This window comes from Cynocephalus volans, chromosome 12 (genome assembly GCF_027409185.1).
Source record: "Cynocephalus volans isolate mCynVol1 chromosome 12, mCynVol1.pri, whole genome shotgun sequence".
Taxonomy (NCBI): Eukaryota; Metazoa; Chordata; class Mammalia; order Dermoptera; family Cynocephalidae; genus Cynocephalus; species Cynocephalus volans.
In genome coordinates this window covers 40,951,025-40,972,482 of record NC_084471.1, presented here as the reverse complement: position 1 = coordinate 40,972,482, position 21,458 = coordinate 40,951,025, and the positions used below count along the sequence as shown (strand labels likewise).

General features: G+C 34.8%; 1 protein-coding gene across 1 annotated transcript in view; it reads left to right on the top strand.

The window, feature by feature from the left end:
- Nucleotides 1–21,458, top strand: part of ACSS3 (acyl-CoA synthetase short chain family member 3) — a 186,972-nt gene that overhangs the window by 28,881 nt on the left and 136,633 nt on the right. The window contains exon 2 of the mRNA XM_063076153.1: nt 11,069–11,213. Coding sequence (XP_062932223.1) covers nt 11,069–11,213 — 145 coding nt within the window. The remainder of the gene's footprint in view (nt 1–11,068; nt 11,214–21,458) is intronic.

Below are 21,458 nucleotides of genomic sequence, written 5' to 3'. Positions count from 1 at the left end.
GTCTGCTGTTAGTCTGACAGTAGCTCCCTTATAGGTGACTTGACACTTTTCTATTGCTGTTTTTAGGATTCTTTCTTTGTCTCTGATCTTTGAAAGTTTGACTATAATGTGTATTGGAGATGATCTTTTTTGGTTGAATCTGTTTGGGGATCTTTGAACCTCCTGGATCTAAAGGCCTGTGTCTCTCCTTACACCTGGAAAGTTTTCATTGTTCTTTTGTTAAAAGGGTTTTCAATACATTTTCCTTTCTCTTCACCCTCTGGAACACTCATAATCCAAATGTTTGTGTGCCTAAGGCTATCTGTTAGCTCTCTTAGATTTTATTTATTTTTAAAAATTCTTTCTTCCTTTTTTTATTTTTTTTCCCCTGCCTGGTTTATTTAGGAAAGTTTATCTTCAAGTCAGAAATTCTTTCTCCTACTTGTTCTACCTTGATGCTTAAGCTCTTGGTTGTGTTTTTTAATATATTAAATGAATCTATCAGTTCTATGAGTTCTGTTGTATTCTTTTAAAAGTATTAATCTTTTTATAAACATCCTCCTTTATATCCTGGACTTTTTTTCTCATTTCATTATGTTGTCTAACTTACTCTTCTCAAATCTAATTGATTTTCCTTAACATTGTTGCTTAGAATTTCTTTTCAGTCATTTGAAGGGTTTTGTGCTCTATAGGATTTGGTATTTGAGAATTATTGTATTATTTCAGTGTTGTCATATTTTCTTGGATTTTTGTATTTCTAGTGTCTCTATGTTGATGTCTGGTCATGTTGTAGAGCAGTTACTCCTTCTGTTACTCTTTAGTGGACCCTGAGGAGAGAGACTTCCTCTTCATTTTCTGGTCTCTTCTGGTGACTGTTCTTGTGCAATGCAGCTGAGTGGCTGGCTGCCCACCTACACGGTGGTTATGGCTGCAACTGTAGTGGCAAGCTGCTTTTGTGGTGGCCATGGCTGTGGTGGGCCACTCATATGGAAATGGTGTTTTCAGCATGTTCCTGCCTTCTGCTGTGTGGTGGGGTCTGCCGAGAGAAACATTTTAGACTTTACGAATTAAACTATCTGTACCTGGATAATCAAATCAATAGATTAAATGCTATCTATTTCCCCCACTGGAAAAGACATTTTTTTTTAGTGTCAGAGTTTTATTGCCTTTTATAATGTTTAAATAACAAATACATACTCAAATAACAAAGTTTTAACTCTCAGCAAAGGGAGGTTGGAAATTGGTGGTGATGGGAAATAGATGGAAGAATCATGTGAACATATGATACTAGCCTTCTTCTGGCACCCAAAGGGCAAGACCATGGAACTTGTCAGGCCCCCACCTCTTAAAAACCCTGTAGATACCCACCCACCTTCATTGACTGAGCCCAGTATGTGAGCCAAATACAAGCCCTGTCTAACTTATTTGATAAAAAGGCCCAAATCAAATACAGGATGGGATAAATTAAATTTTAGGACCGACAAGATATTCAGAGTAGGCTACAGTGAAGAGCAGAAGAAATCAAGTTCAAGGAAGATTTTCTCCATGGGGCTGAATCTAAGCTTTTATTCTGAATGTAAGTTAACAGGAGTTAATGAGAAGGTAGCACAGAAAATTGAAAATTATGTGTAATAAGAAGTCCCAAAGGAATTTCAAGAGCTTTCTTCTTTACCGAGCCCCTTAGGAAGACACTCCACCCTACCATTGAGAGCTCAGATGCTTACACCTTTCCAAGGACATCTAACTTAACAGTAGTGACTATGTATTTACAGAAGCTAAGATTTCTCCCATTTTATTTGTCCTGGAATGCATCCCTCTGCTTCTTAAATTATAAAATATGCGAATTTTAAAGTTTGTTTAAATTTGCCAATATTCATGAATCTTAATACTTTTGTATCTCTCACAATAGACTAGGTTTTTCTGTGGAAATAAACAACCCCCAAATCTTCCCAGTTTAGAATAGCCCAGATATTTCTCAGTTATCTTACAAGTTTATCTTGGGTTATTCAGTAGATTTGCTTTGTGTCACCTGTCCTCACTCAGGTATATAGCATGACGGTGCAGTCACTATTTGGAATGTCACTGGTCCTTGTACAGGCAGAAGAAAATGTGGTAAGCACCCACTGGCTCTTGAAGAATGCTTTGCTTTGGTTACTTCTGTATCTCAAGCCACAGCAAGCCATATGGCCATGCCTCATTTCACATGGGTATAAAAGTGCAGTCTTTGAAGTGCCCGGAGGAAGGACCAAAATTGTGGTGAGCAGCAGGAATGACAACCACAGACTCATAGCAGATTTCTCTTTGTAATTTGAAGCTTCTATGTAGCCATTTATTATTGGCTGTTCAACTGCTTGAGATTGATTCTGGTGGGAAACATAAATATAAAGAAACAAAATTTTTATGTCCCACATTCTGATTTCTTAAAACTGAGTTTAGATGTTGTTACAAATGGAAAAAATGCTTCATTTTACCAAAAGAAAATTCAAAAATGATATTTTTACTTAATTAAAATACTTTTCTTTGATGGTAATTATACGGACTATAAGTCGATGATTCATTCAGACCAAAAGACAAGCAAGCTAAACCATTAAAATTTATATTTTTTGTTTGAAAATATTTAAACCACCCATTCAATGCATAAACACATGCTCATAAAAATCAAGTGACACAGAAATTTTGTTGTACAAAAAGTAGACCCTTCTCCATTACTGCCCCCCAATTTTTCTTCTACTCAGAATTTACTCCTATTAATATTTTCTCATACATTTTTCCATACTCCCTCTTATGTTTTTATACAACACTTAGATATGCACACAAGCAACTTGATTTGACTAAGCTAAAAGTTCATTTTGGACATTGTTTCATGTAATGATTTTACATTTTTTTTAATGATTGCATAGTATTACATGATGTAAATTTAAAATCTTGAGAGATACTGATTATGAGCTCTCCTAATTGCTTAACTAATGTATTTGCTCACCAACATTACATCAGAGTGTTGGTTTCTCTTTATTCTCACCAACACTGTGTATTACATCTTTATATCAATCTGATATAAATGGCATTTCATTTTTATTTTAATGGTCATTCTCCTGACAGTAAGGTTAAGCATCATTTTTTTATACTTCTTGGCCATTCTCATTTTCTTTTGTCAACAGATATTGTGCTGAGATTCCTTGTCTATTGGATTTTTAAATTTTTTTTATTGATTTATAGGAACACTTTAAATATTATTAAAGTTGCAAATGTACCTTTAACCTTGTTAGGTATGTTGAAAATATGCTCACTCCACACCCCGGCTTTATATTGTCTTTCTATCTATCTATCCATCCTTCTATCTCTATTTATGTATATATGCATGTACATGCACACACATACATTCATCTGTGTCAAGATGCAGGTAGCTGAGTGGAGTACATTTCAGAATCTGAGTAAGGGTCTTTCTTCACTCATCAGAGAATGCAGATTTTGATTACTAGAGTCCTTCTTCCTGTGAAAGATTGAAGGAGCAGAGGAGATTTCCAGGTGGCAATGCTATCGAGGGTTTCTAGGCTTCCAAAGAGAGCCTTGTTCCTCTTCTACCAGTCTTACATCTTCTATAAGATTCTTCATGCAGAAAGTCTCTCATCTCGCAAAGTTACATTCTAGGCCAGTAAAAGTTTGTGCGATGTGCATGTGTGTGTGAGTGTAAGGGGAGGGAGGAATGTGTATGGCTTACATCTCAATTATCTATCCAGACACCCATGACCCGTTTTTAATTCATATGCCTCTGATCTTGGAGTTAGTTTAGAGTTTTAATGAGAGAGAGTTTTTGTTGCTGCTGTTGTTGTTGGGATTTTTGTGGGCCTTTTTATTTAACCTGCTTAGGGTTTATAGATTCTTCATGAATGTAGAGTATTCTGTGCTTTGGTTGTATAAATTTTTCTACACCTATCCTTTCTTTCTTTTTCTAACTTACCAACATATAAAATATCATGGAAATCATTTTTGTGTATCAGTATACTTCGATCTACCATGTCTCCCATAACTTCTGGATGTAGCAACCATTCTGCTCCTGCCTCTTTATATATCCAGAAATTAGTCACTGCTCTGGACTGATGATGGCACCATTATCAGTTGTTCCACTATTGCTATCAATTTAGTATCAGTTTTATAGATAATTTTTCTGTTATTCAAATGGGCTGGGAGTACATTTAGATTGCTTGAAATTTTCTATGGAAAAAATTTTTGTGGGGATTGGGGTAAGATAAAGAATATGAAGTCTTTTCTATCTTCAACAGAACTGAAAATTGACTGAGTTCAAAGAGAGAGCTATTCATAAGACTTTACTGACAGAACATTCCAGTAGTTACGTTTAGAAACTATACAACCCTGAAAAGGACTCTGGTATATATTAGATGCCAATACACATAGGAAGAATGGAGTGTCACAAATGAATGAGGACAGCAAGGATTAGTCAAAAATTAATGCTGGGAGGGCTGGCCAGTTAGCTTAGTTGGTGAGAGCATGGTGCTGATAACACCAAGGTCCAGGATTTGATCCCTGTATTGGCCAGCTACCAACAAAATAAAATAATAAAATAATACTTGGAAAATTGACTATTGATAAACAAACAAATATAATTTTATTTTAATGTAATGCATATGTGTAATGTATAACAAATAACAGATATTACGTACAGATCACATATACATGCATATGAATTAATTATTGGAACACTTAAGAGATCAATATAAAAGATAAATCAGAAGAGAGGATACGAAAGTACTTCAAAAATATATGAGAAGATTCGTATTATCTCTCAATTCTATTCTTCCAAAAATTTTTTGATGTATCCTTGTGTAAATTATCTTAGGGAAAGACACTGCAGAGGAAAATGGTGAATTCATCTGAGTACATACAAATTTAAAATATTTTCATATCAGGAAACATGATGAATTAAAATTAGTGAATAGAGAAAATCGTTTGTAACAATGTCAGACATAAGTTCAATATCCTATATAAAGAGCTTTTAAAAATTGGTAAGACATTGTATTTAATCAATATTAGTAACTAAAGAAACAAAATTAAAATAATTTTTCACTTTTTAAATTGAAGAAGATTGAAAACAATCTGTTTGAAGAAGTGTGATGAAATGGACATCAGATAATGCTGATGGTAATATAAATTGATTCAATATTTAATGTGTGTGTGTTTGATTATAGAAATTTAGTCTGCAAATGTAACACAAAAAATAATGTGACCAATATTTCTCTACAAGAAATATCATCCTAGGATCATTTAAACTAATGACAGTGTTGTGGAAGGCAATTTGCAACAATGCAAGGTTCACTTTATTATTGAACAGCTGTTGAATGGAATATTATAACATCATTAAACATAATTTTTAAGAATTTGTTAGGCCCTTGGAAAAAGCTTATAATGTAATACTAAATATAGAGCCAGAATATTAAACTGTCTATACAATAATATTGTTTACATACAGAGAGAATAAAAAAAAAATTCCAAAGTATGTTTTTCAGTTTTCTACAGTGAGCATTAGTTATATTTTTATAATCTGAAGAGAAAAACCATTTAAAACCTGCCCACAAATGTAGAAGGAACAGTGAAGAGACAGTGCATAAAAGGCATTCAATTGACCTTTACTGAAATGATTTGATTTAAAATGAAATAAGAATCTTGTCATAGTAGAATAATCAAATCTTTGAGCTGGGAGGCCCCTTCCAGGTCACTTGGCTGAGTCATCCACAGTAAACCAATCTCTGAGTTTAGTCAATTTATGTTGGTGTATTCATTACCTGTAGCTGCCTCTGGAGCCATGCCGATTTATTATCTCCTGCAACAATTCTTCTTAACACTGCTTGTAGCCCTTCCCTACATTTGTATCTTCTTCCTCCCTGCCCAAAAGGGTATCCTTAAATTTTAAAAGATTTCTTTAAGGATACTACAAAAAACCCCAAAAAAGGTTTAGTAATTTCAACATGAAACTACCTCAAATTTGCAAACAATTGAAAACAAACTAAGTTCTTTGAATATTGCCTATATAAGTAGTGTCATATATTGTTTAAGGGCTTGGTTCTATAATCAGGATTCCTTGAGCAAGTTATTGTCATCAGTTTCCTTGTATGTAAAGTGGGATTAATAATAGTACCTACCTGATAGCAAAGGATTATTTTTTATTAAATGCGTTAATACATATGAAGTCTCGGCCTAGAGTAAGGGTTCAATAAATGTTATTTAGGGACTTCAGATTTCAGGACAAGATGGAGAAAATACACTTCTCCCTATTTATCCTGCTAAACACAGTTGAAAACCTGGGACATTACATATCAAGCACACACAAGAATACTTTGAAAGGTAGAGAGAAGGTCAACCACCTAGGAATTTTGGGACATGAGGAATGACAAGGCAATAAGTCCCCTGGGTTTTCTTTTTGTCTCGTATATCCCAGACTTGGGGCTGGAGAAGTTGGCAAGCCAGAAACACCAATAAGGATGGACTAAAAAATGCTCCAACAAACCCTCTCTCCGTGGCGAAAGAACCAAGAAAGAGACAGCCTAGTAAGACAGAAAACTTTTAGATAATAACCACCCTATTCTAGCCAAGCACTACTGTGGCCACAATCCTAGCCTCACCAGTAAAAGCCTGGTGAAGATTCTAGACTTCTACTCTTGCCAGACTGTAACAAGGTGCCCCAGACATTGCCACCTCCCCTGGTGGTGTCAGATAAGTTTATGTGGGGAGTCACAATTTTCATTCTGGCTAAGGTAACGCGATAAGGAGGCTCTCCCATCCAGCAGTGTCGGTGGAGGCATGTGGGGAGCTCCTCCTATTCTCATCCAGGATGCTGTGGAAACCTAGTGAGAGCCTGAACTTTCACCTCAGCCCATCACTAATGAGGACCTCTCAGCCCAAGGAGTGTCAGTGAGGTCTAGTGATAAACTGGGGCTTACACCTACACTTGGTAGTAATGAGATGCCTCCCTCCCCCACCAACACAGCATCAGAGGAGGCATGCTAAAACAGATTTAAATCAGATCTTTAAATAAGCCCCAGTCTCATGATGTAAAACCCAGGATGTCCAGGATACAATCCCAAATCACTGATTATACCAAGAACTCCGAAAAAACCATCAATTGAATAGATGTGGGCACGGAGATAATACAGAGTTTGGAGTTATCTGACAAGGATTTTAAAGTAGTCATCATAAAAAAAATGCTTCGGTAAGCAATTTTAATACAGTTGAAACAAATGTTTTAAAAGTCTTAATAAAGAAAAAGAAATCCTCAGCAAAGAAGTAAAATATATAAAGAATAACCAAATGGACAGTTTAGAACTTAAATATAACAATACCCAAAATGAAAAACCCACTGAATGGGCGCAACAGCAGAATGGAAATGAAAGAGGAATGAGTTGGTGAAGCTGAGGATAGAAAAACTCATTATTTATAAATGACTGAATGAATAAAAATGTTGTGGACTAGAACACCAGTCCAGATGTCTGAAGACTTTGGTTTCAGGTATGGTTTTCTCCAATTCATAACCAAATGCTCTGGGTGTCACTCTTTTTAAGTCCCTATTCTCTTGACTTTAAAATGGAAGAGCAAAAACATTTCCGGCTAGTCTACTTGGATTCTAAATACATGCTTCTTGAAAGCCTGCTAATGTTTTCATTCATTCATTTGTCAAAAATTTATTGAGTGCCTAGTATATGGAAAGTGCCATAGTAGATCCTAGGACATCAAGGAGAATATGACATGGTCTCTGCTCTCAGGTAGACTGCAGTATAATGAAGGAAACATCTAAGTAAGTGAACCTATTGTTAATACAGTGTGGTAAGTACTATGGTAGAGATATGAACACAGAGCTTTGGAACCACCTGGGGAAGGTTGTGGTGAAGGTGAAGGACAGCCACAGAAATAGCAGCTGACTGAAGTTAAGGGACTGCAAATTTTGTAATTTAGTATAGCTGGATTGTGCAAAATTGGATGACGGGAAATGAAGCTGAGTAGATGAATGAATTTTGCATGTCATCTAAAGATATCTTTTATCCTGAACTTTATGGAAAGGTATTAAATGATTTTGAGCACCATTTGATATGACAATATTTACATTGAGAAAAGACATTCTAGCAGAATTGGGATATGGCCTGAGAGGATGGGATCAGATTAATGATTCCTAATCAAGGAGGTGGTCATTGTAAATCGGTGATCACTGAGAGAACCAAAAATTACAGAGACAGTAATGACAGATGTGACATTACATATAACTAATTGGATGCAGAGTGTGAGGGTCCAAATATGACTTCTGGTTTTCTAATTTAGGCCACCAGGTGCAACACGGTTCCATGAAATATAGAAAGTAAGATGAGAATGATAACACCAAGGTCCAGGGTTCCATCCTTGTGCTGGCCAGCAAAAAAGAAAAAAAGAAAGAAAATAGGAGGAGAAGCAGGTTTGTTGTTGGCGTGGGGCCGTGGGGTGGAGGTGGGGTGAAATGATGTCCAGCAGACTGTTAGCTGTAAATGTATGGAGCTCAGAAACAAGATGAAGAGGGAAGTTGAAACCATAGGAGTATAAAGGTCACCCAGGGAGAGAGCGTAGCATTAGCAAAGGGATGCATATAGAATGCGAGGGATCACAGCCAATTAAAGATGAGGCAGAAGAGACTCCTCAAAAGATACTGGGAAGGAGCAAGTAAAGAGGTAGGAGAATAATAAGGCAAATGATAAAGTGAGTTCTCTATGAATCTCTGGAATTGAGGGAGCCTTTTTCTTTTTTTTGAGGAATGTTATGAGCATAATTAAATATTGAGCACAAAGAGTGATAGAATAGGAGTCGTAGATTAAAGGACAAAAGAATAATGATATCATCAAGAAGTTCCAGTAAGTAAATAGCCCATGTGTCTGAAATTTGTTCTTTTCAGGAAAAATAAATAAATAAAAACCAAAAAATGAAGATATTTTTTTGTGGGAAATTCTATAAAACATCTTTCCTAATTTCTGCCACAGAATGCTGAGCCAACTTTACCTTTTTATTTGTGTATTAGTTAATTTTGACCAAAATTATACTGCATAACAAGTAACCACAAGAGTCTCCTCAACCTGACGTATTCAGTAGTTATTTCTGAGTAACTGCAGATTGTCATGCAGTCAGCTAATCTAGGATGGTTGTTGCTAGGTGTGTGGCTTCAAGACATTTATGCTGCTGGGCTGGATGGGTTCCATGCTTCTCTTGGGTTTTGTTCCAGCCTGTAAATGCTCATTCGAGGTGCCAGGGTAGGGACAGGAACAGTTATACTCTGGAGGCTCTTCTCTTGAAGAAGGTAGAGGTGCAGGAGAGCAAGCCCAATTATGCAAAAGCTTTGCAAGCCTCTGCTTGCATCATGTCTGCTGATAAGCCCATGGATGAGTCCCAAATCAAGAGACATAGTCTCCACTCAAGGATGAGGTCCAAAGGGAAGACACAAAATATTTTCGATGGAAATAGAGTGAAAGGCAGAGGTGATATTTTTGAACAAATATGAGATTTATTGCAGTTGGAAATGCAGAACCATTAATTACTTCTTTTGCTATGATGTAGGTATTCATATTCAGAATTATTGAAGTGTACAGGGTCACTTGACCCTGATAAGACAATCCCTCCTCCTGCCGCCTTCTGTAACTATTATTTTTAGTACTGCCACTGTATCTATGGCTGCTTTTAATTCACTGCTTCACTTTACACATGGCTCTTTAGTTGAAGACCTGAAGTTGATACTCAGCTACTAACAGGACTTTTCTTCTCGCTTGTTATATTTTTTCCTGTTACTTAACATTGTTATAATATTTGGTAGTCTAACACTGGAAGAAATTGTCTGTTACTGTTCTTGCATATATTTTTTAAATCCCTTCCTCCTAAAAAGTAGCAAATACTAAGCTTTTTCTTTTGGGAAAATGAGCTATATGTCCTTAAAAAGTGTCTGCATGTTTCTACATGATGTCTGTGCTTTCAGAGGAAGGAATTGACCCATTAAGAGACAAAGAGTACTGAAATGCAAAGGTGTTTAAAAATTAATGAACATTTTGTGTGTGTGTCTGTATTAGTCCATTTCTGTTGCTTCTAACAAAATACCTAGAACTTGGCAATTTAGAAAGAAAACAAAATTTATTGCTTACTGTTTCTGAGGCTAGAAAGCCCAAAGTCTAGAGAACACAACTGGTGAAGGCTTTCTTTGGTGGTGACTTCAATGATGGCAGAGTATCACATTGCAAAACGTGCAGAGCAGAGAGAGCAAGAGAAAGAGACAGACTCTTCTCTCTCTTCTTTGAAAGCCCTCAGAATCACACCCCTAACCACCATTTCTAATCCATTCCCTTGGCACGGTTCTACAATCTAACCACCTCTTCAAGGCTCCACCTTTCAATTACCGTAATAGGATTTCCCATCCTCTTTAACAATCACAGTGGGGGCCAAGTTTCAAATACATACAACTTGGGGGACAAAATTAAAGCTCCAATGAGTTTTGGGGGGACATAATTCAATGTCCATTATTTATTTAAATTATGAAGCATTTCAGACATGAAGAAAAGACCTTATGTATTCTTCATGTAATTGAAGGTATCACATTGTTTTTAAACAAAAAAAAAATCTGTATGGACCTTTCAAAGAAGAATTGAATTTTCCAGTGAGTTTGTCTGTTTGCAGCAGGTACCAAAACTTTAGTCATGCATCTACTATTTGCCCTTTCAAATCTCTAATGCCCTTGCACTATACATGATTCATTTTATCTATGTAAAATAGATTACTTTGGTACCTGTACTCTAGGTTCATCCTAAGCAACAAAATCCACAAAATTGTCAGCTTAAAGTGCGAGGTGCATTTTTTTTCTAGTGTACATCAAAATAAATACATATTTATTAAAATAAAACTGTATACTCTGAACCATCTTAAATGTCTAGTTTGCAGCCATGATTACCTGGCATAGCATGCACTGGGAAACACTGTTTTAAGGCCAGCTCTGTGAAACTAGAAATACTCGTACAGTAACTTAGTTAAACAATAATGTATTTTGAAAGGAATCATTTACTTTTACTTTTCAATTATTTTTCAGGTTTGTGGAAGGAATGCTTAACATTTGTTACAATGCCATTGATCGTCATATTGAAAATGGTAAAGGGGATAAGATTGCTATCATCTATGACAGTCCTGTAACAAATACTAAGGAAACTATTACCTATAAAGAAGTCCTGGAGCAGGTAATATCATGAACTTTCTCTATATATTGAAAGTCATATAGGAATTACTTAAATAGCATACATTCTCATTGTATAACCTTTAATTCTCTTAATGCATCGGTATATGTTACCATATTTTTTTTCTAATGCACACTGGAAAAGAAAACAGGTGTGTTAACTCCTTTAGTCTTTCTTTATCACTTTAATTTACATTTCACAGTACTTGAAATATGCTCATTTTACAGCGAGAGATTAGCAAATCTCAAGAATATGGTGAAATTCTCTTCTGGCCTTTGCTTTCCATATACATTGCCATCATCTTAGCACAGTCACTCCTCAGCTCTTGGACTGTTGAAGAAGTTTCTGCTTTCCCTATTATCTGGGTAGGCTCATGTTAGATTGTCACCTAAAATGGCCTCAGAGTTTTCTTCCTAAGAAACAACATATTTCTCTACCCTACTTAAAAATCTTTTCCTGAAAAATTGCTATTATTCATAAAGTAAAAACCAGACTGCTGTGTGTATAAGACACTTTGGAATCTGATCACAGCATCCATTCCCTCCAAGCTCCATTTCCCAACATTTTTGGTCATGCACACCATCTTTTTCACCTTGGATGTCCTCTTATTCCCTCAGACACTCTTGGACCTTTCCAGCTCTTTGCACAAGCTCCTTCCTTTGCTCAATTTGCTCTTAAAGTTCTTTCTCATCTGTGTGGTTCTTAGGTGGATCACAATATTGACATATGTTATGAGATTTTTCTCTTTTAACATTAGGGTAGAAATAAGTTTTCAGAAGTAATTATAAAAGTGTTTGGGTACTGAGGGCTGTGGTAAGTTTTTCTAACTCTGTGAAGCATTTATTTATATATGGTTCAAAGAAAGATGATGGTGTAGGGCAGGATTTCTCAACTTTGGCACTACTGACATGTTGGATTAGACAATGCCTTGCTGTGTGGGGTCTATGTATATTGCATAAGATTTAGCAGTATCCTAGACCTCTATCCACTAGATGCCAGTAGCACCCCTCCTTGAGTTGTAATGACTAAAGATGTCTCCAAACATTGCTTATGTCCCCTGGGTGACAAAATTGTCACTGGTTGAGAAGTATTGGTTAAGCAGAGTCTGTCATACTAGGGTTTGGAAGCATTTTCTTTTAAATGAAAACTTTTTGAATTGCATTCTCTCCTTTTGATCTTTAAACTCATTTAAGGGTTCCATTAAATTTTTAGAAAGTTTGGTCAACTCTCCAACTCTCTGAAGTTATATTCTTCTGCATCAGCATTATTTCTATTTAGCCTTGTAAGAGATTTCAAGAGAGGCAACTTAGACAAAACAATTACCTCCCCAATCCTGAATTGTTACAAACAAGGCAGAAAAGTTAAGCCAGCTTGCTCCATTTGGGTATCAGCCTGGCTGCAGCAACAAATCCTAACTTTACCTGATTTACACATCAAAAGGACTTACAAAAAAGGAAGACTGATGAACTAGGCTCAGAAAAATGGTAGACCTCAAGGGAGAAGGGACAGCAGTGAAAAGTTAAGGAGAACCCACTAATTGTCTATTAACCAGACTCACTGCCATAAGTCTATTTCTTTCTAGCTTGAAAGACTGAGTAAGACCATCTGGTTGGACAAATGTAGGTTGCATGCAAACTAGCAGGCAGTCGGGAGGAAAAATCTTGTCCTCTTGATTTCATAAAATCCTTGCCTCTGTCTAGGACACATGCAAGGGAAATCCCAAGCTAATAGGAATGGAGTTCTAATGCTGGGCAGCCCAAGAGAGAACAAAACAAACTGAAATAATGCTACAAACATATTGTTTGGTATTTTGGGGTGGTCTGTAAGTGGGAACCCTGTGTATTTTCAGAATGAAGGAAATTTTCAGAATGCACTTTGAGGCTGAGCAGGGAAGACACTACATTACCGAATGAGCTTGTTATTCATATGAGGATGTGTTTTTATTGTAAAAGATAATGTATATTTCCTGAAAACCTATTATACTCCATGTTCTACTTTAGGTTTGCATTTTCAGCTTTTAGAATCATCTATGATTAAAAACATGTTCCTGTGATTTGGGCATGTTGCCACAGTCTCATTTTCTGAATTTGAAAGCCTAAGATACTGATAAATTTTCACTGATATACAGATCAGGAGGTTTATTTATATACTATAATAATATTATCTATATCAACATATTGGATTTGATACATAATCAAACATCAAAGTCAAAGAAAAAGCTTCAGAGAAACCTAAAATAAGAAGAGTTTTGTGCCATTCTCATTTTCGGTTGTTTTCTTTTTAAATTAATTATATGGGTGTATATGATAATTTTACATGAACATTTTACTTATAAGCTTTTCCGCTAACTCATCTGAATTTTCTAGCGTGAGTCTAGTGTCTTAGACCCTTTTAACATTTGTACTGGTTCATCGGTTTCAGTTTAGCCTGACATCGAAGTACTTGAAAGGACTGTTGTTCTCACCTGCTGATAGCCTCTGATTCCCGAGGCTTCTCTTCGCTAAAGTACTGAACGAAGGAAGAACTGTTAGGAAAGAGAGGAAGGCATTGTGTGCTATTTTGATTACCTGTTCCTGGTTGCCTGTGGCCTTCATTTTATTAAGGAGAGAAGACAGAGGAAGAAAGATTTAGTGGGTAATGCACTGAGAACAAACAAAAAGAAGTCCCTTTGTACATTACTTGTTAATCTCCCCTGTGTCATGTATACTGGGAGCTTCTGGCTAGGTAAAACTTGATTGAGTTAGTATTTGTCTATTCAATTAGTGAGCCAACAAATTTCAGGCTAAATTGCCTTAATGACATAAAAGATCTGAAAAGTTTACTAAATGGTTCAGAAGCAGAGCTTATCCAGAACTGTCATGTTTTATGTAGGTCTGAATATTTCAAACAACTCTTTATTAAGGTTTTTTTTTTTTTTTTCCACAAAGATTTGAGCCCAGTTCAAGATTGATCATTCATCAACAAATATTTGTTTTGTATGCCAAACCCTGATAGGAACAAGGGATACAGGGTAAATGGACCAATTTCCTATTGAAAGAAGCTAAGAAAACATGTAAACAGGTGATTTTAGTGTAGCATAATAAGGATTATGATAGGGTTAGTGTTATATTCTATGGAAACACATGTAAAGGCACCAAACTCAGCCAAGGGTAAATAGAGTCTAGGAAGGCTTTCTGAAAGAGTCAATGCCTAAAATAAGCCCACTTGCCTACCCTATGTTTGAAATAATTTTTCCTCCAAATGTCTTACAGTTCATTTTACCAGAATGTTATTCTCTCAGTGAGATCTTTTCTAACCATACTAAATATAAATGTTTCTGCCCACACCACTTCATCACTACCTTGTTTTTTTTTTTGCTTGCTTTTTAAATTCAGCACGTATTACTTGGTACCATTCTTTATATTTTATTTATCTGTCTTCTTTAGTGTTGTTTCCTTTTCTAGAATGTTAAGTTTCATGAGAGCAAGGATTTTTTCTTTTTTCACAGGACAGTGCCTAGAACCTAGTAATTATTTGTTGAATGATGAATGACTTAATGAATAAAATACCATTTGAATTGTTGCAGGAACTTCTTATCTTTATATTGTGTCAGTAGTAAAACTGTATCTTCTCTCTAAGTAATTCTAATTTCTATCTCTTTAAAAAACTTATTTACATTCAGCTTGGTAGTTCAAGATGTATTTTCTCCTTGAATTTCCCACACTTGAAATTCAGAAGATCTGCATTCCAGGACACATGTATATCTTTATTGTGTCCCTCCCCTTATTAGCTCTTTTCAAGTTAGTGGCTGTTATATTAAACCTCAGTGAAATAAAAGATATGTGTGAGAGAGTATGTTTTTATGAGTATGTATATATTATATACAGTATTAGTCATTCTTAGATATTCCTACATTGAATTTACTTTCTTGATCACTAATTTCATTCTCACTGTACCTCTGTGTGGTAAGTATGCTCTTTTATGCATTATAACAGTTATTAATTTTTAAGTACTTATTTGCTAATTAAGAGTATAACCCTTGAAGGCCATTTGAAAAACTTTCATGAATATATATATATTTATACATGAATATATATATATATATATATATAGAAAGAGAGAGGAATATATATATATATATACACACATGTGGAATACATATATATATGAATATGTATATATATATATGAATATATATATATATATATAGGGAAAATTGATAAAACCTAACGTGTTCTAAATTTTCCCTATTCAATTCAAACTGAAAATGCCTATTATCTCTACTAAAGGTAATTTTTTGAAATATCATTTTGGCAATGTTTATAATTTAGAGGAGAAAATTACTCTGAAATCAAGGGCCATATCCCATGAGAAGTCCTTCCAACCCCTGCCTTTTATGAAGTTCTCTTCAAAGTATAAATTCCATCTACTTAGAAATATGTCAGGGTAAGATAATCTGATATTCATTTGTCTGTCATATCAGTATTTCCTTAAGTGAAAACCTAAGACCGAGAGAACATGTAGAAATTCAGCCCTGTCAGTGGTTATTTGTTAAGTGGAAAGGATATAGCATTGCATACGATCAGTTTTCTTTCCTTGAAATTCCTAAATAAACAATTGAAACTTAATTTATACTATATTCAGCTCTGCTAAAAAGTGTGTCTCTGTAACATAAATTACCTTTTACGTTCTTGGTAAATAGGCAAAGGATGCTGGTATGAGATAGAAATTATAGTAGTTTATATATTTTTGCCCCCCAAGACACATTTTTTGTAACTTTTATTAAAACTGTTATTAAGATAAAATATACATTCAGATAATAACATAAATCAAAATTTTATAGATTTTGTTAGATTTTTCCAAACAGAATACACCCATGTGACCAGATCAGGAAACAGAATATTCCCAGGCCCCCAGAAGTCCTTGTTATGCTTTCTTTAGTCATTTCTTACTGAGCCCCCACATAATTGCTATCTAGATGTTTGAAGGTTTACCTGCTTTTGAACTTTATGTAAATTGAATAATTCAATGCACTCTTTTGTGTCTGGCTTTTTTCATTTGGCTTTCTGCTTATGACATTTATTCATTTAAGTGCAAGAGGTTGTAGTTTGGTCATTTGGATAATGTCTAGTTTTGGGTTATTACAAATAATGCTGCTCTGAATATGTTTGTGTGCATATTTTGTTGATGCTATGTATGCATTTGTTTTGGGGATGTGCCTAGGAATCAGATGGGTGTTTGATATGGTGTGCACATGTTGGACGTGAATAGATAGTGCAAAACAATATTCCAGAGTGGTTGTACCAGTTTATATTGCCACCTGCAGTGTATTCTAGTTTAATTCTAGTTGTCAACACTAAATACCAAGTCTGTTTAATTTTGTAATTTTGGAACTTTCTGGAGAATGCGTAGCGATATTGCCTTGTGGCTTTAATTTGCTTTGACTAATGAAGTTGAATTCCTTATCCTGTGCTTATTGGCATCTGTTGATCATCTGTTTATATTTTTTTGCCCATTTGTTCTTCTGTTGAATTGTTAGCATGCCATGTTTTGAAGTTTTGGAGAAGAGACTTTCTTATGATTACAGAGAAGAACTTATTAATATTTGAAAACGTTAAGAAAAAAATGATAAGGATCCTTTAGTGTAAGTGTTGGCGAGTTAAGTGGTTTTAAGAATCTAAAGCTAAGAAGACATTCTCCCCTGTTTTAAAAATAATTAACATAAAATCTACACTCTACTAGTCTACTAGCCACTCTTTGGAAGCAAATTTGGAAGTGAGTGATCTCCAGCAGAATATTTTGAAACAGAAAACATGAGCCCCAGTGTTTAAGGCTGATGATGCTGGAAGATGATGCTGTGTTAGTGCTTTTATTAATGCTGAAAGACTCTAGTTACATCGATTTTGAGTGGTTTGGTCTAACCATATTTTTCTATAAGCCCTGTTTTGTTTGTTTAGTTTTGTTTTGTTCTTGAGCTATTTTGTATAATTTAAAGTTGCATAAACAGCAGAAACATTTGTATTTCATTTTAAATAGTTGAGTATACACTAAAAATTGACTTACATTTTTATCAAAATTATAATTGGAACTTTGTTTTGAACAACATTGCAATTTAGTGAAATTTAAGTTAAATCCTAGGAGGACTCAATATGAAGAAAATAAGTACTAGACCAATTTTAATAGATAATATTGGAAGAAATTGAATGAAGACATAATGATTTGGTTTCCTATATCTTCCCCTTTTCGATGTTTAGAACCATCTGTTCCAAACTAAAACTGTCTAAAGATTATTCTTATCTCAAACCAAAATAGCAATAATACAACCGACTCCCTTGAACTTTTCCAGTCAAGTTTTTAGAGATTATATTGTCCACTGAATCAAGATTACTGTTAGAAGGGTGGCTCACTTCTTTTCACTTCTCCCAGTGGCAGAAGCTATTTCTCCATGCTTTGAATTCCAGGGCACTTTGCTCATAACTTTTTGTAATATATTGGTTCGTTTTTCATTTTTATTCTACATTAGTACACCTATATGATCTCCTGACCAAAGAAAAAGCTCCTGAGGTAAGGGTGATATTTTATGTTTTTTTAAAATTTTACTTATACAGTAGCTAATATAGGCCTCATTGAGCATGGGATCATATTACACACTAAATGAGTTCAAGAATAGAACATTTAAAAATTCATTCATTAAAAAGCAAAGAACAATCTAATCCTTGTCTAAGAGAAATAATTATTTCCAAAAATATTGCTTGTCATCTTCACATTGTGATTTTTCTTTTTTTACACTAGAAATTGTTATTTTTTAGCAGTGTGAGAATATTCCCTGTTTTAGTGCAATTTCTGATTTTGGAAGTCTGTATCCTGCATCATTTAAAGCCCTGCTTAAAACATATGCTTTACTTTGCCATCTTGGAAACCTGGAAATCTGGTTCATGGCTTTTATTTTTACATTTGCTTAATGAATTTATTTTCATTGTTCAATGATAGGCCCTTACTAGATTTGTCTTATCTTCAGGGTGGCTAAGTACTGACCTTTTAGAAAGTTAACTCAACAAAATCAGTTGGCCATCTGCTTTGAACTTTTTTTGTTGGACTGGAATGACGATGGAGTTGAATTTATAGTAGGCAAGACTGGAAAAAGGGAGATAGCAAATGATCCAGAAAATAAATGAATAGGCACTCCTTAGCTCAAATCCCCTTAGAACAGCAGCATTTGGTTGTGCATGGGAAATGAAGGGATAGGATAGACATAGTCTGTGCCATGGGATTCTGGAAGTTATTCTTACATATGTGTCTTATCTTGGATCTCTGGGTACACCCACTGTGTTTAAAAAACTCTGACTGAGGCTTTTATACAGCAGCCACCTGTAAATGCCCTGCTTGCTCCCCATCTTTCAAGATCTTTTGTATAGCACTACAAGGAATTGTTGTTGTATAATTTTCAAGTAGAATCCTAGGAAAAGAAGACTATTTGTTTTAACTTATTTGGTTATCTTTCATATATATATATATATATATTCAAATAGTTTCATATACATTTTCATCATTTAAAGTTTGCTTAATATTCGATAAATTATTTTCTCCAAAAATCTCTTAAATGTTAGGTTGAAGGCTAAGCTTCCAAAACAAAGATACTTATAATATAGTGACATAAAATCTAAAAAACGTGTTTCTCTTATACGATAATCAAAAGATGATGAGGTTCAATTTGGCATGACCCAGGTTCATCAAATCTTATTGCACCTTCACTCTCTAGTTTGTTGCCCTCATGTGCATTATTGAAGCTGAGGCAAAGGTGTGTCCCAACTCTTGGGAAGGTGAAGGATGACATAGAGGAACAGGCATGCCATGTTTTACGGTCCATACCCGGAAATATACATGGCCTCCACGCACATTTCATTTGGCCATCAGCTATAGGGACGGCTGGGAAATGTAGTGTAGCTGAATAGATTTTGATGGGCAATTAGGAGTTTCTGCCACAAGTACACTTTCATTTCATAGGCAAAATAAATATCAGATCTTACATGTAAATAATTATAACCTGTTAATGTCAATAAACAATGAGTCCAGGAAAACAAATAACAGTGGATAATAAAGTTGCATAGGAGGCAAGCTAGAGATAAAGAAGAAAGACATCTTCAGCTACATATTCCTCAGATATATAGTGAATGCTTGAGTATTATTTACTGTATGAGACAGTGGGGTCATAAAGATGAGTAAAACGTGGTTCCTGCATTCAAGGAATTTATAGTTTGCCTGTTAAGAAAAACACAAAAGCAATTGATTATAGTGTGATCATGTAACAATAAAGCTTTGGGCATTTGTAGCACTGAGAAGAAGGACCAACCTGCCCCAGCAGATCAGAGAAGGTTTCACTGTGGAAGTAACACATCAGCTGGGTCATGTAAGAAAAACAGGAATATGCACAGGCAGCCCTCCACAGGTGTTTCCCCAAGGGTCTGCAGAAGATATATCCAAGAGGCATATCTGACATGGTTAATAAAGAAGGTGTGCACCCTAAGGACAAAATTGAGTGCCTTTACTGGCCTAAGTTCTAGACCAACAAGGTGAATTAAATGGGAAACAAAATAGTAAGATTGTCAAAGAGTAAAAGAGAGAGACAGACAGTCAGTCATTCAAGTTAAGGAGGAACAGAATAGAAAAAGAGTTCCTACAATGTTAGTGAGAAGTACTGGTAACAATTATTTTATCTGTTGAGTAGCACCGACACCTCTTATGCAGTCAGCAATGTTAGGACAATTGAATGCATCAAAAACTCTCGGTTTCAGACCTTTAATAATTAATGTATAAAAGTGTAAAATCATTTGACCTGGCATAATTTTCATAACAAGTAGAGCATAAAGCTAATTAACATAAATTGAAGGTCATTGGGTAAAGTGATACAAATAAAGATATGAGGATGGAATTATATTTTGAGTATATGAAACAAAATATTTTTCACATAAGACTTTTGAAATAGATACATATGTAGCTATGGAAATTAATTTAATTTATTTGGTAGTTTTAGGTTCACATTTGTGCACTTTGCAGAGATATGTAGCAGTTAAGTAAAATAAATTTGAATAAATCAATTGTGGAAGCTTACATTCCACAGAATTATAAAATTAGAGATCTTGGGAAAATTCATTGTTCATTTTCTCATGCTATATTTGATTTAAAAGCATTTTGTTTCCATTATAAGTCTGAATAGTGTTACCTTTATCTTTTATAGTTTTTGTGGGAAACTTGATATATTCACCAATATTTATGATAAATTCTTGGCTTGTGTGATGATCTATGTTTGCTTTGTTTATTAGTTGCTAGTGTATGTATTACATTTGTGAATGTTTCTTGTTTCTAAATGTGTACGGCTCATTTGGTTGAGTGATGTAAATGTTATTGGAACAGACCCAACTATTGCTATGACCTCATGTCCTTGTGCCATTCCTGGGATATTTAGCAACTTCTCTATGAGCCTTTCACATATATTGATTGACCTTCCAGATGTATTCATCAACAAAACCCTAAAGGTTAACAGGAACATAGCCTGATGCTGGGAAGTGTGTTTTGTGTACCCATAGTAGCTGTCATGCTTTATGTACTGTCTATAGAAGTTTAGGGGTGTTTGTTTAATTAGAGCTTTGATTAAATAATCAGTGAAGAATTTTCTAAACCATTCAGAGTTCCTGTTGTCATCTTTTGCTTATTTCATATTTGCTGTTAAGAGCCAAAAGAAAAAAGAAATCTAAAAAACCAATTTATTAATTTTTTTTTCTCAAAATTGTGGGATTCGTAAATGCTTTATTAAGAAAAAACATACTTACATACTTTTGGTATTGACTGAGATTATTTTTATTTTAAAAGATAATGGAAACTAGACCTTAATATCCTCTCTCTTCACAATTCAATACATATATAACACAAATCTAATTCATAAAGTGGATAAAAGAAACTCACAAAGCCAATCAAGCTCAAATTGACAATAATTTAAAATAGCGAATAATGTTTTGCTGGAACTGAATGACTGATTGCAGAATGCGTGTAGTACTGTGGCCCTGGGGCTTGAGCTTGGTGACATGTTCACTGTGATGCCTCAGTTCTCTTGTCACATATTAGTGATAGAACTTCCGTAAAGCCTTTGATTATACAATGTACCATGACATCATCTGGCCTTTACTTAATATGCATGAGATTTTTAAAACAAACACAAATGTACACAATACAATTCCATGAGTGCTCAGATCATTTAAAATATACTATATTAAT